This window comes from Octopus bimaculoides, chromosome 18, assembly GCF_046866305.1.
Source record: "Octopus bimaculoides isolate indiv1 chromosome 18, ASM4686630v1, whole genome shotgun sequence".
NCBI classification, from domain to species: domain Eukaryota; kingdom Metazoa; phylum Mollusca; class Cephalopoda; order Octopoda; family Octopodidae; genus Octopus; species Octopus bimaculoides.
Window position 1 is genome coordinate 38572657 of NC_142945.1, and position 24994 is coordinate 38597650.

The 24994-nt window shown below is 38.6% G+C and overlaps 1 protein-coding gene across 2 annotated transcripts; it reads right to left on the bottom strand.

The window, feature by feature from the left end:
- Positions 1 to 1898: 1898 nt before the first annotated feature.
- Positions 1899 to 24994, bottom strand: LOC106876085 (cilia- and flagella-associated protein 298). 2 transcript variants are annotated; one of them, XM_089366002.1, is made up of 8 exons: positions 24879 to 24994; positions 15116 to 15260; positions 11998 to 12165; positions 9879 to 9946; positions 6972 to 7130; positions 5978 to 6109; positions 4693 to 4788; positions 1899 to 2071 (listed from the first exon to the last, which is right to left on the bottom strand). In XM_089366002.1, exons 2-8 carry the CDS (start codon positions 15252 to 15254, stop codon positions 1970 to 1972), a joined length of 864 nt encoding a protein of 287 aa, XP_089222128.1. In that variant the 5' UTR covers positions 15255 to 15260; positions 24879 to 24994; the 3' UTR covers positions 1899 to 1969. The 2 variants fall into 2 exon arrangements, with proteins under 2 accessions (XP_089222128.1, XP_089222127.1); XM_089366001.1 differs by lacking the exon at positions 24879 to 24994 and adding an exon at positions 21241 to 21259.

Here is a 24994-nt window from a genome sequence, read left to right on the forward strand (position 1 = left end):
TAGATGGCTTCCTAATGCCAACCACTTTACAGACTGGACTGCCTGCTTTTTATGTGGCACCAACATTGGTGCTTTTTACATGGCACTAACAAGAGAGGTCACCAAGGTGGCTGAGAGGTTAATTTTGACATGCTTCTACATAGTTTCTGTTTACCAAATTCACTCACAGAGCATTGAACGATCCAGAAGCTATTGTAGAAAACACTTGCCAAGGTGCTATGTAGTGGCATTGAACCTGAAAACATGGTTGCAAAGTGGGTTTCTTAATTACATGGCCATGCCTATTTATGAAAATTAGCAAAAAAAAAAAAAAAAAAAAAACTGAAATGAAAGATATTTAAAAATATATGAAAATCCAGTTTACCTGGTTTCATTAATCACTACTGTGGGCTCACAAGGTTATATAGGCTGAAACAACAGACCCCAAAGTGTCAGCCCCATAAAAGTGTTGCTTGGAGTAAACTGCCCCTCAGTCCTACAGTTATTTTTATTGATATTTAACAGAACAACAGAGTGACTCAAGGGCCAACACATGAAACCTTGAGTCACTCTGTTACTTCTGCTAAATATTAATAAAAACATGCATGTACTCATATTTTGAGTTCTATTTTTCCTGTTTGCCTCACAAATACTTAAATCCTAGAGTTGATAACAACTTGGGTAGCAAATGTTATTTCCTATTTGCTTATCCCTAGAAAGTATGAACAATGGCAGATATTTCCTTCAAACTTTGTTTTTCTTACATTTATTCAACCCCCAAAGAGTCTCTCTCAACACATTGCTATGATGCTTCCCCACAACTCCTGCTCATGATCAGAGATGCCCATATTGCTGCTATTAAGGGACATGCTCAAGTGATTAAGGTCAAGCAACTGACAAGCAAATCTGTGTTATTGAGCAGAATATTTGCTATAACGATATTTCTGCTTCAGCAACTCAGCATTGAATTAGTCTGAAATGTAATGGGAAATAGGTCAATTTCAAAACATTGATATCCAGGTCACAAAAGCAAAGTTTGAAGGGAATAGTAGTCATTTCCTTTGATTTCTAGATAAAAGCAAATAAGAAATAACACTTACTGACCAAAGACAAAAAAAATTCTAATTTTGTCGCACAGTGTTATCTAAATACACACAATTGACACTCTTCAGTTAATTTAAATATCTTCTCTTAACTACTTTTAATTACACAAATTACATTTAACCAAAAACATACCTAACTCTCTTTTGAGATGCTGATGAAAGGATGAAAGGCAAAGTTGAGCTTGGTGGAATTTGAAGTCAGAACAAAAAGACAGACGAAATACCTTATTTACATTATTTACAATTGACGGATATTTGTCCTCATCTTGTTTGTTGCTAACACAACGTTTTGGTTGATATACACTCCAGCCTTCATCAGGTGTCTTGGGGAAATTTCAAATCTGGGTCCTCATTCCTAAGGTATTTTTCGATGTTATTATTATTATTCAGGTTACTGCCTAGAATCGAACTCGGAATCTTAGGGTTAAGAGCACGGGCTATTAACCCCAAGATGCCGAGTTTGATTCCAGGCAGTGGCCTTAAAAATAATAATAATAATAATAATAATAATAACATCGAAAAATACCTTAGGAATGAAAACCCAGGTTCAAAATTTCCCCAAGACACCTGATGAAGGCTGGAGGATATATCAGCCGAAACATTGTGTTAACAACAAGATGAGGACAAATATCCGTCAATTGTAAATAATGTACATAATTCCTCATCTCTTAAATATAGAATTGTAAGGCGAAATACCACTAAGCATTTTGCTCGGCATGCTAACAATTCTGCCAGTACCCTGCCTTAACAACAACAATAATAATGAAGTAGAATATTACATTAAAAACATATCATTTCAGTTAATTAACACAAAGATTTAATTACAAAGGAAAATATAAAGTTTATTCAGTGAAATAATTTACATCTTTACAACTTCTTCCCACAGCCTAATACTTGATGTTGGTCAGACCCTGAAATTTCTTCTTCAGCATTTGATTGTCAGCCCATTCAGAATTTAAATAAGAATCTTCATCATCTGTTGCTAATTTCTGTTGAATGAGAAACAAAGAATGGTCAGTATTAAAAAATAGTTACATCAGAATAGCTTCTTGTACAGACATGACAGTTTCCAAATTTCTGGCAGAGTGAATTGTGTCATGGTGCTGATTTTCTCACAGGCGGTGCCCAACTGACTCTACTATACTGTGTAGTTGACAAAATCAAAAACAAACAATGCGCATGCGTGAAATAAAAAATATAAAACGGCGACAATTTACCCATCGCACCCTGTATATGCACATTTACATTTGTGCGTGTGTGTGTGTGCGTGCGTGTGTGTGCGGATAAGTATGCAGTCATGTGTGTGTGTGTGTGTGTGTGTGTGCATGTATGTGCACATTTGTTTTTTGTGTGTGCATATATATAAGCGCATTTGTTTGTGCATGTGTGTGTACATATATGTGTGCATTTATATTTGTGTGTGGATATATGTGCATATTTAAGTGTGCACGTACGTGTGTGTGTGTGTGTGTGTGTTGTCAAGAGGGAGGTAACTTATAAATTGTTATGTCAAAAAAAGGAACACGAATTATGTCCCTTGGTGCTTAAGAGTGTTTCTTTGGTAAAGACTCCTTCATTAATAGAAATATAAGAATATAAAGTTTTACTAGCTCCAGCTAAAGGGCTATGGATAGGTTGCTTGTTTGCCAACCATGTGATCTCAGGTTCAATCCCACTGTGTGGCACGTTAAGCAAATATTTTGTACTACAGCACTGAGCTGACCAAAGCCTTCTAAGAGGATTTGGTAGATAAAACCTAAAAGAAGCCTATTGCGTATACATACATATATATGTGTGTGTGTGTGTGTGTGCATGCCTGTATCTCTGTGTACTCGTGTCTTAATGCCACATGATGGATGTAAATGAACATCCCTGTCATACGAGCGGTGCTGTTCATTTCCAGTCTTTTGACCATGGGAAATATTGTCTTATTTGGAGACTGCTGAGTATGGGCAGCAGGAAGAGTATACAGGCATTGGAAACATTTGTCACACAAATTCTATCTGAGCCATGCAAGCATTGAAGATTCAATGTTAAACGACAATGACAACATATATGTATGTGTGTGTGTGTGTGTGTGTGTGTGTGTGTGTGTGTGTGTGTGTGTAATATATATATATTCTTTTATTCGATTGTCATTTGACTGTGGCCATGATGGAGCACTGCCTTTAGTTGAGCAAATCGACCCCAGGACTTATTCTTTGTAAGCCTAGTACTTATTCTATCAGTTTCTTTTGCCAAACCACTGTTACGGGGATGTAAACATACCAGCATCAGTTGTCAAGTGATGTTGGGGGGGACAAACACAGACACACAAACACACACACAAACACACACACACACACACATATATATACGACAGGCTTCATTCAGTTTCCATCTACCAAATCCACTCACAGGCTGTAGTAGTGGCTGTAGTAGAAGATACTTGTCCAAGGTGCCACACAGTGGAACTGAACCCGGAACCATGTGGTTGGTAAGTAATACACTTACCACGCAGCCACTCCTGCACCTGTATATATATATATATATATATATATAAACAATCATAACAGCCCCACAGAGGATGTCCAGAGCATCTTTCACTGTTTTCTGATCAACATAATGCCCTGGAGGAGGTAGTGCTGCTGGAAGACCCTCTGTCTGGCAACTAGACTCTGCACCATGCCACACAAGCAGGAGAACCCAATCATGGCTGTCAGACAATTTCTGCAATCACATCATCCCTAACATCTGGCCACCTAACTCCCCAGACTGCGGATCCCTTCATTATTATGTGTGGGGCGCAGTTGAGCAAGAAACCAACAAAACTCTTTTTAACACCAAAGATGAACTGAAGGCAAAGATTATGGCAGTATTCACCAACTTAAACAAGGAGACTGTCCAGAAGAGTCTGGAGGCCATAGTTGAAGGCAATGGTGATTTAATTGAATAAATTTACTCTTTAGTATTTCAAGGTATTTTAATTTAATTTTGGTAAATATATCTGTTAAAATAAGACGCCAGTGTTATTTTCATTTTTGCGAAATTTAGACGACAGTTTGTTCACCACAGCACCCTCTGTCTGCCCCTCTCTCTCTCTCTCTCTCTGATGTAGTGTAAAAGAAAGAAGACTGTGCTGGTTTGGTAATGGGATGTGTATGGATGTAGACAGATGCACACAGAAGTGCTGGTCACTTAAAATGGATGGAACTTGTGGGAGAGGGAGACCCAGCAAGACATGGAATGAAGCATTGAAGGTTGATCTCAAGACACTGAGCCTTATGAAGGAAATGACTAAAAACTGAGATATTGGTACCTTGCTGAACTCAAGAATCCTGTCTGTTACAGCAGAATTGGTACCAGTGCTGGTGCCACATTAAAAGCACTGGTTGGCATTACGAAAGGGCATCTAATCATGGAAGCTATGCCAGGACAGACACTGAATGGAACCTGGTACAGCCCCTGGTCTTACCAGCTCTAGTCAAACAATCCAATGCCAGCATGAAAAATGGACATATGATGATGATGATGATGATGATATATGAAGCTTGTGTGGATGGGTGGGTTGGACACAAAAATGAAAAGAAGAAATAAAACAATAAAGAAAAGTGTTTCTGGTTTAATTTACCTTTGCGGTTTCTTGCTTTCTGTAATAATAGGCCATCATCTCCTTTTGGTCCTGCTCACTGATCACAGGTTCACGACCTGGGGCACCTTGTCCAAGCTAGTGGGTTACAAGATGAAAGAAAGAAACCAACTTACAAATATTTTCAATATGGGACCAGTCGATTTCATGGACCCCAATGCTTAACTGATATTTAATTCATCAACTTTCAAAGGATGAAAGGCAAAACAGACCTCAGAAGAATTTGAACTTGGAACATGAAGATGAATAAGATGCCATTAAGCACTTTGTCAATGTGCTAAAGATTCTGCCGGCTCACTATAATAATAATAATAATCCTTTCTATAGTACTGGGGAACAAATCTCAATATTTTGTCTATTGAATAAGATTTGATAGTTCAAAGAAACATGGGGGTGCTGAGCACAAATCTTTACAGTTTTGCTCTATTAAGTCCTGATTTTGAAGTTCCAATGGTAATACAGTTCTATATTTAAGAGATGAGGAATTATGTGCATTATTTACATTTGACGGATATTTGTCCTCATCTTGTTTGTTGTTAACACAATGTTTCGGCTGATATACCCTCCAGCCTTCTTCAGGTATCTTGGGGAAATTTCGAACCTGGGTTCTCATTCCTAAGGTATTCTTCAATGTTATTATTATTATTATTATTATTATTATTATTATTGTTGTTGTTCAGGTCACTGCTTGGAATCGAACTCGGAATCTTGGGGTTAGTAGCCCACACTCTTAACCACTACGCCATAACTAACTATTGCAATACCACAACACAATGGCCCCTATCACACTGCAGCAAGTTCGAAATTTCCCCCAAGACACCTGAAGAAGGCTGGAGAGTATATCAGCCGAAATGACAAGTATCCATTGAATGTAAATAATGTAAATAATGTTCCAATGGTTTATGATTATAATAAGCAGAAGGCTCGATTTTGTAAGGAAGGAATAAGTTGATTACATTGACCCCAGTGTACCGCTGGTACTTATTTTATCAACCCCAAAAGGGATGAAAGGCAATGTCGCCCTCAGTAGAATATGAACTCGGCAACGGACAAAATACAGTCTGAACAGAAATTCCTTTTACATCTGAGTCACACCATTCAACAACCAACAAACTATTGCAAAACCACAATACAATGGGCTCTATCACACCACAGCAAGTACCAACACACCACCGCAGCAACCATCATCACCACTACAAAACAACAAGTCACCTCATCATTACAACCACCAACAAATTAGCAAAGTGATGAAAAACAAAACATTTACCTTTTGTAATTTGGCAATAATTTTCGTCTTCTCATTATTGCCGATATAATCCTTCAGCTTTTTACCACGTAGCAACTGTTTACCTGCCCACCAGAGGTCAGCATTATCAACTGGTATGACTTCCAGAGAAGCCTGAAACAGACAGTGGGAATGATACAGTAAACTATAATAAATAGAAACAAAACATGGAAAAACTTGTGGAAGTCTGTGCCAGCAAAAGTCTTTAGTAATGTTCACAATTACACTAGCGAATACTAGGAACCACAATTACACTAGGGAATACTAGGAACCACAATTACACTAGCGAATACTAGGAACCACAATTACACTAGCGAATACTAGGAACCACAATTACACTAGATACCATAATCAGGATAATGCCCTGCATTATTAGACACATTAACAAAATTAACTAAATTTAACAGATGGAAGAATCATCATCATCATCATCATCATCATCGTTTAATGTCCACTTTCCATGCTAGCATGGGTTGGATGATTTGACTGAGGACTGGCGAACCAGATGGCTGCACCAGGCTCCAATCTGATTTGGCAGAGTTTCTACAGCTGGATGCCCTTCCTAACGCCAACCACTCAGAGAGTGTAGTAGGTGCTTTTACGTGTCACCGGCACGAGGGCCAGTCAGGTGGTACTGGCAACGGCCACGCTCAAAATGGTGCTTTTTACGTGCTGCCTGCACAGGAGGTCAGTCCAGCAGCACTGGCAAATGACCTCGCTCGAATATTTTCTCACGTGCCACCAGCACAAGTGCCAGTAAGGCAACGCTGGTAACGATCACGCTCAAATGGTGCTATTTACATGCTACCGGCACGGAAACCAGACAGCTGGTCATGATCAGAAAATCTAACAAACAGAACATGCTAGCATAAACAACAAGATGGTGACGTAAGAGGACGACGACGTGACGACAAGGCAGCAAAGTTAACAAATGTATAAATTACACAGAAATATTGGTAAACCCATGTGATCCTACCTGGGTGCCTTCAAGTTGTTCTTTATTTTCCAGTTCCATTCTGATAGGGTCATGCGGTGGTAACCCCATAGGGTAGACAATCATAACAGCCCCACGGAGGATGTCCAGGGCATCTTTCACTGTTTTCTGATCAACACAAATGTCAGCCTGTATTTTTTTCTGTTCGAAGCCAAAAGAAGAAACAAAGAGAAATTAATTGAAACCTTGAAATGTCATGTTCAAGAATGAATATTTTTTATATATATATATATATATATATATATATAGGTGCAGGAGTGGCTATATGGTAAGCACCGCCGGCGTGTCCCGACACTCCGTTGGTGGGAATTGTGCCACCAACGGAGGAGAGCAGGTCGGCGGGAATTGTGCCGCCGACAGTAGAAGCTGTGGGCTCACCCTGTGAGGAAAAGGATCGGCTAATCCTATTCCGAAAGGGAGGAGCCCTGCACAAATTTGTGAATAAAAGGAAGCATCAGAGAGAGGGAGTCCTCACCTGTACTAAGGATCCGGACTGGCCTCCGCAGGTGTCTGCAGAGGTCGTGTCGAGTAGGCACATAAGTGCGTTGGTGAATTTCTTCCCCCTCGGCAAATTCAGTATTGAAAAGTGGCCCGACCCAGACCCATCGTTTTGCTTGAGAGAAGCGAAGGCTATATTGGGCGAAAAAATCTAAGAGGACGAGTGCCTCATATTGTGTAATGAAAAATCGTAAGAGGCAAATGCCTTAATTTATGACTTTTTATGTACGAGGTTCATAGCCTCAATATGAAAATTTAATTTTATAACGAACAGTGTTATAGAGAAGCAAAGTTCGGCGGGCGGCTTTTGCCTTCTCATTATACCATCATATTTATCATCCATTTCATCTCATTAATGTTTTTGTCCAGCCCGTAGCTACTCTCTGTGTACTGCCTTTATGGCAAATTGAAATGAAATAAAGTAGCTTGCTTACCAACCACATGGTTCCGGGTTCAGTCCCACTGCGTGGCACCTTGGGCAAGTGTCTTCTACTATAGCCTTGGGCTGACCAAAGCCTTGTGAGTGGATTAGGTAGACAGAAACTGAAAGAAGCCCGTCGTATATATGTGTGTGTATATATATATATATGTATATGTATATTTGTGTGTCTGTCCACCCAACATCGCTTGACAATTGATGTTGGTGTGTTTACGTCCCTGTAACTTAGCGGTTCAGCCAAAGAGACTGATAGAATAAGTAGTAGGCTTACAGAAAAGAGTAAAAGATATATATATATATATATATATATATATATATATATATATATATATATATATATAGGGGCAGGAGTGGTTGTGTGGTAAGAAGTTTGCTTCTCAACCACGTGGTTCTGGGTTCAGATATCACAGAAAGAGCACTATGGGATCAAAATAAATCAAAAGATGTTGTAATACCAACATGCCAATCTCTATTCTATAACAGCGTGGACTGTGGAAAAATAAGTGTGTGAATCTTATGATAGTTGTAAGCAGGTGTTATTGTCGTTCAAACAGTGGTCCTTTGTTTCTAATCTTTTGTGAAAAAATGTGTGGCCATGGAGAAATATTAACCTTGCTTGGATGCAGAAGAAGGTTGGTAACAGAAACAAAAGACACTGAATGACAATGACACCTGCTTACAACTATCACAAGCTATCAAGGCAAGAAGATACAAATACACACACACATGTATACATACACAACCGCCCAACCCATGCCAGCATGGACAACGGACGTTAAATGGTGTGTGTGTGTGTGTGTGTGTGTATATATATATATAGACTCATAGGGCCACACACTCATGTGTGTGTGTGTATATATATATATATATATATATATATATATATACACACACACACACAACAGGCTCTTTTCATTCTCCATCTACCAAATCCCTAAATCCAGTCATAAGGTTTTTGACACCCTTCAATCAGCTGTTGAATGTGTCATGCAGTGGGACTGAACCAAAAACCAAGAAGTTGGAAGCAAACTCCTTAACTACACAGCTATGCCTAATCACAAGTGAAAACAAAAAGTTACCCAACTTTAGTTTATGAGATTCCAGAGTGGATGCTCAAGTAAATAAAATGCAAACAAAACAAACATGACAACACGTGGAGGTGTGTGGCTTAGAGGTTAGGGGTGTTGAACTCATGATCATAAGATTGTGGTTTCCATTCCTGGACCAGGCAATGTGTTGTGTTCTTGAGCAAAACACTTCATTTCACATTGCTCTGTTCCACTAATCTGGCAGAAATGAGAAATTCTGTGACAGGCCAGCATCCCATGAAGTTGGGAAACTGGTCCTATGAGTCTATATGACTCGGGAAGGGCTCTTTATCTTTTATAAACAGTAGTGCCCCAGCATGGCCACAGCTCTCGAGCTGAAACTAGAAAAGATAAAAAAAAATAACTGTGACACCTAATATACCAGAGATCCAGCAACAGCAGTATCATTATCAACATTATCATATTTACATCTGCTTTTTCCAGGTCAGCATGAGTTAGAAGAGTCCTGAGGCAATATTCTATGACAGAATGCTCAATTCATTCACATCAACTGCCAAACTGTTAGATATTTTGTTTATTAGGGACATAAGTAGAATGAGGTCAATGTGAAAACAATCAGATATTTTCACACTCATACACTGGCACATACCACACACACACACACGCTCATGACAGGCTTCCATACAGTTTCCTTCAACCAGCTATCACTTACATTGGTCAGCTTGAAGTTACAGTAGCAAAACACTTGCCCAAGGTGCCACATACTGTATCGGAATCTGAAACTATGGTGTTTCAAAGTGAACTGCTTCTTAACCATACAGCCATGTTTGCATCTATATATATATTGGAAGCGGAAACAGAAAAATAGTAGAGGTAGACAGTAGTTTACAAAATGTAACTCACTTTGGAAATCATATCTTTTGCTTCTTTTGAACTTTTATTTAAAACTCCAGCCATATGTTCATTGGGAGCTGGAATGAAAAGTGAAAATAGAACAACTATTAGCGACAGATATGTGGCAGGTGGAAAACAGTGATAATCTATAATGCTGTGATTGAGATGAAGAGGTAGAGTTGAATGATGGTGGTCATTGTAACAGCATTTGAGCAATGATGTAGAGGTGGAAGTGAAGACTGTAGCAATAGAGAGGTAATATTTATCACCACTTACACATGAATGTTCTGTTGGAACAAACTATACTGCAGTACTTAACATGAGAGAATCTCTCATATTGGCTTTTGGTACAAAATACACTCTTGCTTTTTTTTTTCTCTTTCCTGCTGTTTTGCATTTTGCACCAAAAACCAATATGAGAGTTTCTCTCATGGTATCTACTGAAGTATAGTTTGTTCTAACAGAACATCCATATTTAAGTGGGCATAAATATTACCCCTTGGTATTAATACTGCTCAGTTACATGAGTTTTTGTATTTGTTTCAAACTTTACTATCTTTTTCATTTCTATTATGAATCCATCCTTCTCTGCTTTAATTTTTATTTCTTCTAAAGTGACAGCTAGTTTGCATACGACATTGAAGAGTTTATCTTTTATTTCAATTTCAGCTTTTAATGCTGCTATTACTGTGTTTTCTAACAGTTCTTTGTATTTAGGGGTCAATCTTAACAGACCATCCACATGCCCTAATTTTTTTGATGGTAGAAATTCCATCTTAACATCATAATTTAAAAGGATCATCCCCCACCGCTGCAATCAGTTGGATGTATGTGTGGGGATACCCTTTTTCAATCCATAAATTGATAACAATGGGTGGTGATCCGTTTGCAGACTGAATTTCTTTCCACGTATGAATTTGTGAAATTTTTTCAACACAAAAATAATGGCCAATGCCTCCTTCTCAATTTGGCTGTAGTTTCTTTTTCAGCTGCCAACAATGAATGTGAAGCATGTGTGATGGGTTTTACGCTATTATTTTCATACTTACGTAAAATTACCACTGCTATACCACTTTTGCTAGCATCTGATGCTACTACTATTTTAAAATTTGGATCAAAGTGTGATAATGACAGTTCTGATGTTAAAACTTTTAGAATTTCTTTGAAGGCTTTTTGACACCTGTCTGACCAATACCACTTTATGCCTTTTTTCAATGGGTTGTTCAGGGGTGCTCTTAGCTCATGCATGTTTGGTATGTATGTTTGGCAATAGCTCACAAGCCCTAAGAATGCTTGTAATGAAATGTTTATCAGGGTAGGCATATTTTTTATTGCTGGCGATCTTGAAGGATCTGACCTGCGACCATTTTTATTGATAACTTGCGCAAGATACTTTATTTCTGGCATGAAAAATTCGCATTTTTCCTCGCTAAGTTTGAATCCATACTCCTTTATCTTCTCAAAAACCATTTTAACATGTTCCCCATGCTGGCCTCTAGACTCACTTTTTATGAGTATGTCATCCAAATATGCTATAGCGAAATCCATATCTGCAAGCATCATATCCCTCACCTATTGGAAAATATTAGGTGTCACCTTTATCCCAAAAGGAAGTCGACTCAATTTATATCAACCTTTATGAGTGTTTATCATTAATAATTTCAAACATTCTTCCTCGACTTGTAACTGTAAATACGTCCCCGACAAGTCCAATTTTGGGAAAAATATCTCTTCTCATTATTTACATTACTTACATTCAACGGATATTTCCCCAAGACACCTGAAGGCTGGAGGGTATATCAGCCGAAACGTGTTAACAACAAGATGAGGACAAATATCCGTCAAATGTAAATAATGTAAATAATGTAAATAAATTCTTCATCTCTTAAATATAGAACTGCATAGACTTCTATGACTGTCTTCTTAAAGCACCTGCACACAAAACACTGTACCTCACTGACAGTACACATGCACCTTTATACGGTTTAGTACAGTTGACTTGTTATTCCACAGGAGTGTCGGGATTTCACCACAACAGAACCCAAGGGTTCTGGGGAACCGCAGTTGAGAAACACTGGGGAACCGCAGTTGAGAAACACTGGCCTAGAGTATGAGAGTTAAAACTTACCAATTCCATTACGTCGTCCCATTGTATCCTTGTTGAAGACATCTCCACCACTGGGCCTGCACTTCTCAGCCCATTCATCTTTCAGTTTTAATTCTGTAATTTGCTCATCTGTAAGGCCTTGCATGTTGATAGGCAGGGTGGTTCCATGCTTGGCCAGCTCTCCCAACTCTGCCAAATAATAATAATAATAATGATGATGATGATGATGATGATGATGATGATGATGATGATGGTTTCAAATTTTTCCACAAGGGCAGCAATTTCTGGGGGAGGGGTAAGTCAATTACAATGACCCCAGTATTCAATTGGTACTTATGTTATTGACTCTGAAAGGATGATAGGCAAAGTGGACCTCAGTGGAATTTGATCTCAGAACATAAAGACCACCATGCTAACGATTCTGCTAGCTCACCACCTTTGATAATGATAATAATAATAATAATCCTGAAATTTTTGGGGAGGGGACTAGTTGATTACATTGTTTCACAAAGTCGACCTTGGGGGAATTTGAACTGATAACGTAAAGACGGATGAAATGCCGCTAAGCATTTTGCCCGGCGTGCTGACGATTCTCTATCTTCAATAAATTAATGAATAACATTTTGGCAAAACCAGAAACAAAAAGGAAAAAGAAAACAACAGCAAACAAATATCATTTTTTTTATTGTGGTGTAATGATAAGAATCGTATAAAAGGCTTTCCTGAAGCCATTATAATAAGGACAAATATAAACATACAATCGTTTCGTAGAAAGGACCAGCTTAAATTAACGGTGGCCACTGAAAGTAAATGAATTACAAAATAGTGTGTTCAGAGTTATTTCCCTTGCTTAAAAAGCACCAGAGTAATACTTTATTCATACACACACACACACATGCATGTGAATGAGTGTGATTGGTGTATGGTGTGTATGTGAGAGAGAGAGAGAGAGATAGAGAGGGGAGAAGAGAGGGAGAGAGAGAGAGTTGGTAGACAACAATTTGGTCCAGTGTCTCATTAAGGATGGTTTCTATAACCGGACACTCTTCCTCACGCCAATCACTTCCAAAGTGTAGTTGGTGCTTTTTTGACAGGAAGGGCATTATCTACATCATCTGGGTTCCTTCTAACCAGAAAATCAAAGCAGAAGTACTTTGTGGAGGTTTTGAGAAAGTTATTTTGACAAAATTCTTTATCATTTCAAAAATCAATTGAAACAAAAGCGGCAGAAATATGGTAACACAAATTAAAACCTATCAAAATTTCGAGTTGATTGATGTTCCGGACACCAGCCTAATAACATCCAAATTATTTTACCAAATTCTGTATTATTTTCAAAATCAATTGCAACAAAGACACAAAGACAGTGTAACATTTCAACAGAAATATGGTCACAAAATGGTTAAGAGACATTAAGAGACATTTAGCTGTTGATTACAATAGACTGAGTGGAGGCGTAATGGCCCAGTGGTTAGAGCAACAGACTCGCGGTCATAGGATCGCAGTTTCGATTCCCAGACCGGGCGTTGTGAATGTTTATTGAGCGAAAACACCTAAAGCTCCACGTGGCTCCAGCAGGGGATGGTGGCAAACCCTGCTGTACTCTTTCACCACAACTTTCTCTCACTCTTACTTCCTGTTTCTGTTGTGCCTGTAATTCAAAGGGTCAGCCTTGTCACACTGTGTCATGCTGAATATCCCCGAGAACTACGTTAAGGGTACACGTGTCTGTGGAGTGCTCAGCCACTTGCACGTTAATTTCACGAGCAGGCTGTTCCGTTGATTGGATCAACTGGAACCCTCGACGTCGTAAGCGACGAAGTGCCAACAAAGATAATAGACTGAATGGCTGTGTAAAGACTAGTGGAATACACCCATCAAAGCTGGTTGAGTTAGCTCCAAGTAGCTTTAAGTTTATCTGGAGCAGAGGTCCTCAACCAGGTCCCATATTAAGTTTTGTTAAAATTTATCTGCGATAAATTGGTTATACTTCCATAATGCATAAAATATTTTAACAATTTTTTTATACAATTCCTAATAATATTCAATTATAAAAATATAATAGGGTTTTTTAATCATTGAAAAGCTGAGAGGATCTGTCTGAGTAAAATGGGAACCAAAGGGGTCTACAGGCAAAAAATGGTTGGGAACCACTGATCTAGGGACACAAAAGGGGTTGCCTGTCAAAGGATGTATTTAATCAGTATTCCTAGCTGTGCTCATTTTTAGCAGCAGTGTTTATGTCTTTTCTATCTGTAGCCATTATTATTGTGGGAATATTATCCAAAGATTTAAGGCAGCAATCTGGCAGAACCATTAGCATGCTAAGCAGCATTTCATCTGTCTTTATGTTCTGAGTTCAAATTCTGCCAAGGTCAACTTTGGGGGTTGATAAAATAAGCACCAGTTGGGCAATGGGGTTGATGTAATCGATTTACCCCCTCCTTCAAAACTTGCTGGCCTTGTGCCAAAATTTGAAACCAATATTATCCAAAGATTTAGGATGTAAAATATGTGGTTGATGCTTTTTAACTATTTAAACAGGCCATATCCTGCCCAAAATATTCTACTTGTTTTTGTGTTCAAACTAGCTAGATCTGGCCTTTCACACTTACCTTGCAATGTCATTCTAAAAACAAACAATCACATCATCAAAATCTCAAAGCTACGAGATAATCCATTATTAATTCAAAACAATGTGAATAAATAAGCATTACATTTGACAGAGTAATCTGGATGCTAAGGGGTTAAAAACAGTAAAGTTGCTTGCTGCTGCCTCATGCTGTTGCTTGATGGTGCTGGGGTCATCCCAGGCCAGTGGTCCCAGAGACGTCATCATGCCAACTAGGTAAACCAGTGCTCTCCAACACTGATGATCTCATGCCCCTCTCCGTCCTCTGTCTCTTGCTAGATCATCCTACAAGGGTTTTACTCTCATTTGATGCAGCAGCTGTGGGCTGGAAGAGGTCTTGTGGCAGGCCCCGTACCAGATGGCTAGACGTGATTGGGGAAGACCTCCAGAGGCTTGACATCACCTTGGTAAGGAAATTACTGAGGGAGATTTATTTGCTGTACTTAATAAATGTAAAGAATACACAGCAGAACACTCAAATGTTTTGGATTATTTTGTAATACAAACCTAAACATATCCGCTCAATTTTCAACCTGCCATTATAGATATTGGTTATATTTGTAATGAGGACATCAATTGAAGTGTCACCAGTGGTTTCATGTAGAAACTGTGGTTCGTCATTCCTTTTTACAGTAATTTTCACCATTTTCAGCTGCAAAAAACATTTAAAAGATATTCTTAAACATGACTTATCAGTTGTTTTCACATCATTCAATGTTACATACAAAACAACCACAATGAATGTAACCATCATCATCGTTATCATTTAGCAATTGTTTTCCATGCTGGCATGGGTTGGACGGTTTGACCAGAGCTAGCAAGCCAGAGAGCTACACCAGGTTCCAGTCTGATTTGGCTTGGTTTCAATGGCTGGATACCTTTCCAATGCCAACCACTTGGCATTGGAGTATGCTGGGGGCTTTTATGTGGCACCAACATAGGTTCTTTTACGCGACGCCAGCATGGGTACAACAATGTGACGCCAGCATAAGAGCTTTTTAAGTAGTGTCAACACAGGTGCTTTTTACATGGCACTGGTACAGGTGCCATTACATGGCGCCAGAATGGGAGCTTTATAAATGCTGCCAGCACAGGAGTTCTGTACATGATACCAGCACAGGTGCTATTACGCGGCGCCAGCACAGGAGCTTTTTAAGTGATGCCAACACAGGACTCTGTAGGCCAATCCTCTTCCGCAAGGGGAACAGCATTTACAATTCTGTTGTGGTTAATGCCACTCCCCCAGCTGAAGAGGCTTGGCCTGCAACCATAATGAATGTAATTAATATATTAATCATTGAACTTCAAGGAAATTATAATGGTGGTCAACATCAAGAGAGGAATTGGTGAAAGCAAAAACCAGTGTATGTTAGAGTACCATGAGACTGTTTGCTTTATAATTCATTAACAGACATCCAGACCAACATGGATATCTCTATTAAGTTACTGAACATACTAGAAATAGCAGCCAAACCCACATCAAATCTCATCCTGACCCTTTTAGCATTTAAACCAGCCATATCCAGCTCAAATATTCTAGTTGGTTTATGTTCAAACCAACCAGATCCAGCCTCTCACACCTACCATACAACATCATTCTAAAAATAAACAATCACATCCCTATTCTGTCAAGGGGTCTCTAGTCCTGGTGCCACAAAACAAAGCACTGAGTACACTCTATAAAGTTGTTGGAGTTGGGAAGGGTATCTAGCCATAGAAACCTCTCCAAAGACAGTGGGGATCAACAGCCCTCAGGATAATCAGATCCTGCTGAACCATCCAACCCATGCCATCATGGAATACAAGCATTAAACGATGACAACGATGAAGATGATGACAATTGAAATGAAGATTACAGCAACCTTACACCACTTCATAGGACTTAGTTTATTTAACATCAAATAACCAGTCTTTTATATAATTCAAATTCTAACATAACATCAGAAATCCCCCACAACATTGATTCACAACTGGGGTCCATATGGCCCTTGGAGGGATGGGAGCCATATAAGATTTTTTGTTAAAATTTATGAGCAATAAATTGCTTATACGTCTACAAAACACCATGTACTTTAGCAATTTTTTTAATACAATTCCTAATAATATTTAATACTAAAAATATAACAGGATTTTTTAAACACTGAACAGGGAGTCTGCTACCTGGCCGGCTCCCATCAACCGTCCTACCTATGCATGCATGGAAGACAGATGTTAAACAATGATCAGGATGTGCTTCAGTTCAGTGTGGAGGCGCAATGGCTCAGTGGTTAGGGCAGCAGACTCGCGGTCATAGGATCACAGTTTCAATTCCCAGACTTGGTGTTGTGAGTGTTTATTGATCGAAAACACCTAAAGCTCCACAAGGCTCCGGCAGGGGATGGTGGCGAACTCTGCTGTACTCTTCCACCACAACTTTCTCTCACTCTTACTTTCTGTTTCTGTTGTGCCTGTATTTCAAAGGGCCAGCCTTGTCACACTGTGTCACGCTGAATATCCCTGAGAACTACGTTAAGGGCACACGTGCCTGTGGAGTGCTCAGCCACTTGCACATTAATTTCACGAGCAGGCTGTTCCGTTGATCAGATCAACTGGAACCCTCGACGTCGTAAGCGACGGAGTGCCAGAAGAAGAAGAAGAGCTTCAGTTCAGTTCACCTATCTGTAAAACACTAGGAATCAGATCTTCTGGAAATACGACCTATCAATCACTAACACTTCTACACAGAAGGGTTCTTCATTTCTCACTCCCTCTCCTTGGTGCGTTGTTGTACTCAAGAAGACCCATTCAACACAACAGAATTGAGACTCTAAAACCAAGGTGCCACATAAAAAGCATTGGTGCGGGTGCTCGTGCCATGTAAAAGGCACTGGTGCTGGTGCCACATAAAAAGCTACTCAGTAAAGTGATTGGAACTGGAAAGGCATCCAGCTGTAGAAACCAAGTCAAAACAGACTATGGAAACTGGTGCAGCCCCTGGCCTTGCCAGTTCTTATCAAGCCAGCCAACCCATGCCAGCATGAAAAACGGGCGTCAAATGATGATGATGCACAGCTGAATTGGGAAAGAAATACCATCTTTATGGTAAGGATCTTGTGCCTGACGAAACAACATTATTCACCTCATGAAATATCAGTAAAACAACACCCTTAAGTCGTTCGCTACAAGTTTCTACATTCAAAGAATAGAATTTAAATTGGAAACGTGAAGGAAATGCTTGTACACGACGAATAAGCTGTCAACAGAAAGGGGGAAAGACAGATATATATATATATATATATATATATATATATATATATATATATAGCTACTTGATAAATTCTTGTAAAAGAATTCATTCTATTATTGAATTTAAATATATATATATATATATATATATATATATATAGTTGTTTGTTTTTATTTCCTTATTTCTTGTACATTTCTTTAAATCACGATTTTGAAGTGTCTTCTGCTGTTTTTGGTATCTAAGAGTATGACAGTCATGTCACGATGTTTCGTTCTCTTTCCCCCCCCCCTCACACATACGCACGCACGCGCGCACACAATTTCTACATTGTTGTCGTTAAAGTACCTTGGGTAACTTTGTAAACAATCGTCGTGTGAGCACTGCTGAAGTCAACACCTAACACTACAACACGATTTCGTGTACTCAAACCAACATACAGCCAAATTGCAATTACGAAAGGGTAGAATCCATATTCTTCAACTGTGATAGTAAAATTTATATGGCAACCTTCTCAGAGCCTCTTATCGAACAAGTGAGTACAAGCCTGATACGCTATATTAACTTACAGCATCAGCTTAACTCTTGTTGCTCAACAGGGTTCAGTTTATTTAAAGATATTCATTTAACAAATTCCAGAATGCTCCTACGTTGGAATAATTTACAAAAGTTCTCCCCCGCTCCCACCCCACGGAAATAATTGTCATTCGCATCATCAAAATATCCGAAACTTCTCTTACCTCCTGGGGGGGAAAATCGCAACAAATTCCAGTGTACTTTTTAATCTATACTATCTGAGATATATTTGTAAAGGGCTATCTTTCATTACACTTTAATCAAGGAAGTTTTTGTTTTAAGTTTTAATTTCATTATCTATTTATTTATCGAAAGACCGCGAGCTGCCAGAATCGTTAGCACGTTGGACAAAATGCTTAGCGGCATTTCGTCCGTCTTTATGTAGAGTTCAAAATCCGCCGAGGTCGACTTTACTTTTCTGCCTTACGGAGACGACAAAACAAGTGCCACTTGTACACTGGGTCGATGTAATCAACTTAACCAACCCCCCGAAATTGTTGGCCTTGTGCCAAAATTTGAAACCATTATTTATTCTGGACCCCATTTCTCCTCTACCATTGGAAATAATTGGAAATAGAGGGAAAGAAGTGGATCTTGTTTAAATTTCTTCCAACCACTTCAAGTTTATTTTCAAAACATGTAGTTTTTGTGTAGTTTTATATGCTGATGACGAAAATCGCGTTAATTTTTTCTAGAAATTAATAATAAAAAAAAAGAGTTACAAGTCATGACTGTTTATCCCCATGGAAACAACGCGCACCCGAAATCATTACGTGGTCTCTAGACCTACAAGAAATAGCGGCCAAATCTTTCTTTAACTAGGAGATTCTTAACCATTTTTTAATCTGTAGACCCCTTTGATTACTATTTTATTCTGGCAGACCCCCATAGCCTTTTGATGTTTAAAAACTAGTTTTATAGAAACTTCTTTCAAAATTCCTATTTTGATTTTCACACATCAACTTGTGTAGATTGAATTATGTAAAATGCTAGAGAAAGAAACCCAGCTATTTCTTGCAATACATACATCTAAAGCAAAATGTTTTTAAGGGCCCTTAAAATACTATTGTGGATCCCCAATTTACTATTCTGTGGAGTGGAGCCCCCAAAATCTTATATGGACTCTCAGGGGCCATATGGACCCCGGTTGAGAACCACTGCTTTAACTACTACACCATAACGTCAAAAAAAAGAAAAGGATGGCACATTGTGCCGCAGAACCGTTTATTTCCTCGCTTGAGACAAGCCTACTTGCTGAGTGTTTTTAATAACATTTAAATTACAGTCAGTCTCCACGGATGTACACTATTTATCGATCAGACGACCTTTCAAAACACGGTATTAAATATACTTTCTCTTTTCTAATGGTAAAAAAAAGTGTAAACAAAGCTTAAAAGGAAAAAAAGCGATGGTAGTGGTAGTGGTGGCGGCGGCAGTGGTGGTGGAGAAAGAATTGGTCACTTGGTTACCAATGTTATTGCATGAAGTGTAGCGTTGATGACGATGATGATGGTGGCATTGATGGCATTCTTTAATTTCACGAGTAGGCTGTTCCGTTAATCGGATCAACTGGAACCCTCGCCGTCGTAACCGACGGAGTGCCAGTTAGAAAGAGAGAAAACAGTTGTAAATGATTCGGGAGCGCCAGCTCAGACTGTTTGGCCACGTTGCTCGATTTCCCGAGTTAGACCCTGCTTGCCTTGTTCTCTTCACTGAGGATCTGGCTGGGTTGACAACTTGTGTTGGTCGATCCACAAGCAACATGGTCACGGCAGATAAGGAGGTACCTCACAGAGATGGGGAATGACTGGGGCTCAACTCGGTGGGTTGCCTTGAAGGACCCGGAAATATACCGATAAATGGTACAGGCAGCAAAGCGCAGCAACGGCGCATGCTCCAACACCTGGCCTGGCCTATGACATCCAGTAAGTGTTGGAAGAGTCGTGAGTACGATGTAAGTTTATATCCATAGAGATTGACTTTAAGAAAGGTCTGCTCTGATTGAGCAGGCCTTTGATTGAAAGCATTCCTTCTAAGACCACTGAGTAATTTCTCTCTAGACACGGTGCACCAAGAATCACTATACTAAATGTATTCTCTTCTGTTTGTGATTCAACTGATGTTGGACTACTATTTCTAGCATATCGACCGACTATACACAGCTTCCACGTTGGCAGACAGACATGAATGGACCACAACAAAGGATGACACGATGAGGTTTCAGCTAGGAGGGTCACGTGACATGTTTACATAGCAACGTAAAACGAATTCCGTTACGCACAAAACGGCAATTTTTCAAACCAACAAAGCAATGTCTGCGTAGTCGCTAGATTTGTTTAAAAATAGTAACTGAATATACCTCAGATCATCCTATCATCATTAAAAAAGACGAACAAAATGAAAAAAAAAAAAGACGAGACGCAGTAGTGGCTGTGTGGTAAGTAGCTTGCTTACCAACCACATGGTTCCGGGTTCAGTCCCACTGCGTGGCACCTTGGGCAAGTGTCTTCTACTATAGCCTCGGGCCGACCAAAGCCTTGTGAGTGGATTTGGTAGACGGAAACTGAAAGAAGCCCGTCGTATATATGTATATATATATGTTTGTTTGTCTGTGTTTGTCCCCCCACCATCGCTTGACAACCGATGCTGGTGTGTTTACGTCCCCGACACTTAGCGGTTCGGCAAAAAGAGACCGATAGAATAAGTACTAGGCTTATAAAGAATAAGTCCTGGGGTCGATTTGATTCGACTAAAGGCGGTGCTCCAGCATGGCCGCAGTCAAATGACTGAAACAAGTAAAAGAGTAGATGATCAGAGCTGAAACACTTTTTACCATACGTCTTATAGATTAGGGACGACCCAGAGTTGAACAACAACGGCGATGGAATTGCTTAAACCCCAATGATGCTAAAACATCGAAAGGCGGTGGCTGCCAGCCGAAAATTCTTTAAACGACATTCAGCCATAACTCTTACTAAGGACTGCCACAAATTAGTAATGTCGTAAATTGTTCTGGATAATTATCGATGTTAATTTAAAAACTATTTATAATTCTTACAGCCAACAACCATTCGAAATAATAATCTTAAATAACTTTTCATAAATAGATATTGTGTTTTATTTTCTTTTGAAAGATCACCTGAATCTTTCAAGGTGTCTCTACGTGGTCAATGGATTTACTGAAAATAGCAGCTACATATAACTTTAAAATCACACGCTACTGTTTAAAAACAAGGGAATAAATGACACATTGGATAATGTAATTTTAGATACACAGGCTGAAAAGGAAAACGGGGTGGTCATGCTTGGACTGCCTTTGATTATAGGCGTATTATCAGTGCTAAACAACAATAACATATTAGATCGACATCGGACACTTCAAAATAGTTAGTCGTGTTAACAACATTAATGGTAAAGCTATATAAAGCCTCGAGTTACTATCGTAACCCCGAACACGGCAAACATCGGACAAAACAAGAAATAATGGTTTTTCATGCACAAAACAAGGAATAATAAAAGCAAGTGTTTCATTGCTTGGTTTTAGAGCGTACCTACACAAGTGGGCCTACCCCCGACTTTGTTTCCTCACAACTTTCAGTAAAATTGATATTTTTTAATGAAATTTTCTATAAATACCTTTCAGATGGCATAGATTATTATTATATCGGAATATCTCTATATTTTTCTACGTATTTCGCAAAAATAAATTGGTGAAAATTGAAGAATTTGGAAGGTTGTGGGGGAGGAATTAAAATTTCAAAACGCTGGGGTCTTGTTTGTTTTTTTATTTTTATATTTGCAGAAGCAGAATCTCCGTACTCGAAAATGGGGGATTCTGTAAAAATATTAAAAAAAAAAAAAAAACGAAAGGGGGTGGGTCCATATTCTTTACGTCCGCCCATATATATATATATACTTAGAATTTTGAATAAAATTGAAATGTGTGCCAGTATGTTTGTGTTCGCGCCCACCAATTCTTTATTCTTCTTTCACATTAAATTTCGGAATAATCGTAATCTACACTATCTAAAAGGTATTTGTAGAAAATTTCATTTAAAAATATTCATTTCTCTGAAAGTTATGAGGAAACAAATCGGGAAGAGTCGCTCTTGTGAAAGTATACTGAGTTTCATAGAGATTTAAAGCAGTGAATTTAGTAGAGTTAGTTCCACTAAAGACGTGGTCGTTGTCTTTCATGATTTGGGGAGTCCGTAAACACAGGTGAATTTCAAGAGAAGCAGTTTAGTCAACCGACCAGCTGAATGCTCGACAATGAGTTCAATCACAAGTCGATTCATTTTGCTTTTTGTACTATCGATCATTCAGCGGGAAATAAATAGGAGATTGATATAATCGATTAATATGTCCTAGTATGTTGTTCTATAAAAGGAGCTAATTCATAGAATGAGAAAAGCTGGAAACGGATCTAAGCATGAATTGATTAAAAATTAACAACAATCAATTAACAACAATCGTATGTTGACTTTGTCGATATTCGACTATAATTTGTTTATACTGACTAAACATTCATATTCTTTATTGCCCACAAGGGGCTAAACATAGAGGGGACAAACAAGAACAGACAAACGGATTAAGTCGATTACATCGACCCCAGTGCGTAACTGGTGCTTTATTTATCGACCCCGAAAGGATGAAAGGCTAAGTCGACCTCGGCGGAATTTGAACTCAGAACTTAGCAGCAGACAAAATACCGCTAAGCATTTCGCCCTCAAACATAATTAATTCCAGTGGCAAAAATTGATTCTAAAGTAATTTAAATGATGATATTTTATTAGCTTTATAGATCCCAGAGTATAATTTCAACAGCATTCATATATCGAATTCTCTTCAACGGACGCCTCAGCACAAAGTTTGTGTGTGTGTGTGCAGATGAAGAAACTAACGTGTAGATAAAATAATCACACACATATACAATTGAGTGAAAATTAATAGATACATTGGCTAATATAGTTCAAGATACATCATTGTTTGAATGTATATTTCATAAGAAACCGAAGAAATGTTTTTGAAAACAATGAGGGTAGGTTATCTATTCGACATGTCCACCTCGAGACCACTGGAAAAAATATATTACCACTTCCATATTCTTATTCTTATAAGCCAAAAGAATTGCGTGTGTATATATATATATATATATATATATATATATATATATATATATATATACAGGGTGTTCACAAAGTCTGGGTATATGGGGATTAGCACATACTTTAAGAAATTATTATATATTTAATTGTTTATGTATTATGATTTTATTTACTCCACATACCCAGAGTTTGTGGACACCCTGTATATTTATATATACACATACACATTTTTTTTTTTTTTATTTATGATCAGAATATGGAAGTGGTAATGTATATATATATATGTGTGTGTGTGTGTGTGTGTGATGGCTTCTCCCGTCTATTTCGACGTATGAGGAACCTACAGCCTACGGTTTCACTGGCAATCATAATGCTTATTTAGGGTGAGTTAGCAGACTAGTCACCAATTTTTACTGAGGAAATCCAATTGTTCTAGGTGATAACTCCACTAAAATAAACATCAGAACGGGCTTCTTTTGCAAATCGTTGGCGGGACTCTAATACCACATTAGATGTTACAAGTATGAGGGTTACGGGTCAGTGCAGGCGGTATGTTTGCAGCTGCTTTTCTCCGTTGCCCTGCCCTGCACTCCTGAATAGGTTTATATATATATATATACTTAAAGCGTCTTGCTCAAGATCGCTCACTGTGGCATAGTGGTGTATCCTCTGATGTGACCAGAAATGCTAACGAATGATGGGGTGGGCTGCACGGAAAGCAAGTCCTATCGGGTCCTGGCTCTGCTATTACGTGGCCCCACTATAATTGCGGATTTCATGCTGAAATAGATCTAATGATCCACTTCAGGACCGACAAAGTGTAAAGTTGATAACCTGGTCATCACAGAGACGACATGAAGGAGGGACCCTTCAGACGGACAGGTAGATATACATGGCTGTGAAGTCTGACCACGAATGTAAGTGATGGAAGTATTACGAGTTGAGAATGTCGGGTTGATGATGTTTATTAGCATACGTAAAGCGGGGGAGATGGATAGGTAAATTATTTGTTTGTTGTTTGAACGAAGGCACAAAACGAGAAAAAACTTATTGGAACACCAGAGAATTATGAGAGACGAACGAAATAAAAGATATACTGTACATCGAAGTATGCAATTGTATGTATGTATTAATGTATGTGTGTAACTTTTGGCAGGATTTGAGATAACGAAAGTAGAAGGTTCTAGATCGACACATTTTTTTATTAAAGCTATACGTAATTACGAAAATATTAAATATTAAAACAATTTTCTTGTTCTTTTCATTTTCAAAGTGATATTGCAGTTTTTCGTAACTATAAAAACAATTTTATCTAATTTTGTATTCAAATTTTTCGTTTATGATTTAAATAAACGTTACTTACTTGACCAAAGAGAAATCCTGGTATATTTCCTTGTGGCTACAAAACCTGTCAGGACACGACAGTTGCCATAAAACGTCGCAGCGCTGTATGTTGTCATAGCAACTAGAATAGGCCCG

What these genes read in the sequence shown, in the direction of transcription:
- LOC106876085 (XM_089366001.1), bottom strand. An exon ending in TTATTGCCAAATTACAAAAG is followed by an intron (nt 4,789 to 5,977) that starts GTAAATGTTTTG and finishes GTAACCCACTAG; the next exon opens with CTTGGACAAGGTGCCCCAGG. An exon ending in GAAAGCAAGAAACCGCAAAG is followed by an intron (nt 2,072 to 4,692) that starts GTAAATTAAACC and finishes CTCATTCAACAG; the next exon opens with AAATTAGCAACAGATGATGA.